Below are 1,360 nucleotides of genomic sequence, written 5' to 3' on the forward strand. Positions count from 1 at the left end.
GGCCCCCGCTGTCCTAGTGCCCACGGTCAGAGTTAGAGCGTTTCTGCCGAGCCTTGGTGAGAGCCTTGCCTTTGGGGAAGGGAGAAGGAGAACGGACAGGACAGGATCTTTCTGTTTTCGGAGATCACGAGAAAAGATCTCATACTGGATAGTGCTGACTTTTTGTCAACTTAATCTAGTAAGTGGTAGCGTTGCTGAGCCTCCTTAAACCCCGAGCCATGTCGCCCCCAACAGTGCCTCCGATGGGCGTAGATGGTGTGTCCGCATACCTGATGAAGAAAAGGCACACCCACAGGAAACAGCGGCGCAAGCCCACTTTCCTCACCCGTAGGAACATTGTGGGCTGTCGCATTCAACACGGCTGGAAGGAAGGCAACGAGCCTGTGGAGCAGTGGAAGGGCACCGTGCTTGAGCAGGTTTCCGTGAAGCCCACTCTCTATATCATCAAATATGATGGCAAAGATAGTGTGTATGGACTAGAACTGCACCGAGATAAGAGAGTTTTAGCGCTAGAGATCCTTCCTGAGAGAGTGCCAACTCCTCGCATTGATTCGCGCCTGGCAGATTCCCTGATTGGCAAGGCAGTGGGTCATGTGTTTGAGGGTGAGCACGGTACGAAAGATGAATGGAAGGGCATGGTCCTGGCGCGAGCCCCCGTGATGGACACTTGGTTTTACATCACCTACGAGAAAGATCCAGTCCTTTATATGTACACGCTGCTGGATGACTACAAAGCTGGTGACCTGCGCATCATTCCAGATTCCAACTACTATTTCCCTACAGCAGAACGGGAGCCTGGAGAAGTTGTCGACAGCCTTGTGGGCAAGCAGGTGGAGCACGCCAAAGATGATGGGTCCAAGAGAACCGGCATTTTCATCCATCAAGTGGTGGCCAAGCCATCTGTCTACTTCATTAAGTTTGATGATGATATTCACATTTATGTCTATGGTTTGGTGAAAACCCCCTAAATTCATTGTGCTATTGCAAAAGTTGTGGAACTGTTAAATGTAAAATATGTCGTGTGAAATTTTGAGAACATTTTTGAAGTCAGAGATTAAAGAATTTATTATTACTTATGGTGCCTCCAAATCTTACATTGACTAGTTCCACAGTTTTGTCCGAAGTATAGTTTGGTACTTTTGATATTGCCTTGTTCTGTAATCAAAATTTTAAATCGGGTGCTAATAGAAACTTGAAAAGTTTTTGTAAAATTTGGAACAATGGAAAACTAGATAAAGAAAAATAAATGGTGTACACACACTATATCCTCCACCCCCCCTCCATTTCTTTCTTTACCTTACCAATTTTTTTCTCCCCAGGTAACAAGTGTTAAGAACATAATGTATATCCTTCCATGTTT

At 45.7% G+C, this 1,360-nt stretch overlaps 1 protein-coding gene across 1 annotated transcript; it reads left to right on the top strand.

Annotated features, from left to right (window-relative positions):
• Positions 1–218: 218 nt before the first annotated feature.
• SPIN4 (spindlin family member 4) lies at positions 219–968 on the top strand. The gene has a single exon (XM_029240916.1). The coding sequence runs from the start codon at positions 219–221 to the stop codon at positions 966–968; it is 750 nt and encodes a 249-aa protein (XP_029096749.1).
• The last annotated feature ends 392 nt before the right edge of the window (positions 969–1,360 follow it).

The sequence above is a fragment of the Monodon monoceros genome, unplaced genomic scaffold (assembly GCF_005190385.1).
Source record: "Monodon monoceros isolate NGI ecotype Baffin Bay Population unplaced genomic scaffold, NGI_Narwhal_1 Super_Scaffold_22, whole genome shotgun sequence".
Taxonomy (NCBI): domain Eukaryota; kingdom Metazoa; phylum Chordata; class Mammalia; order Artiodactyla; family Monodontidae; genus Monodon; species Monodon monoceros.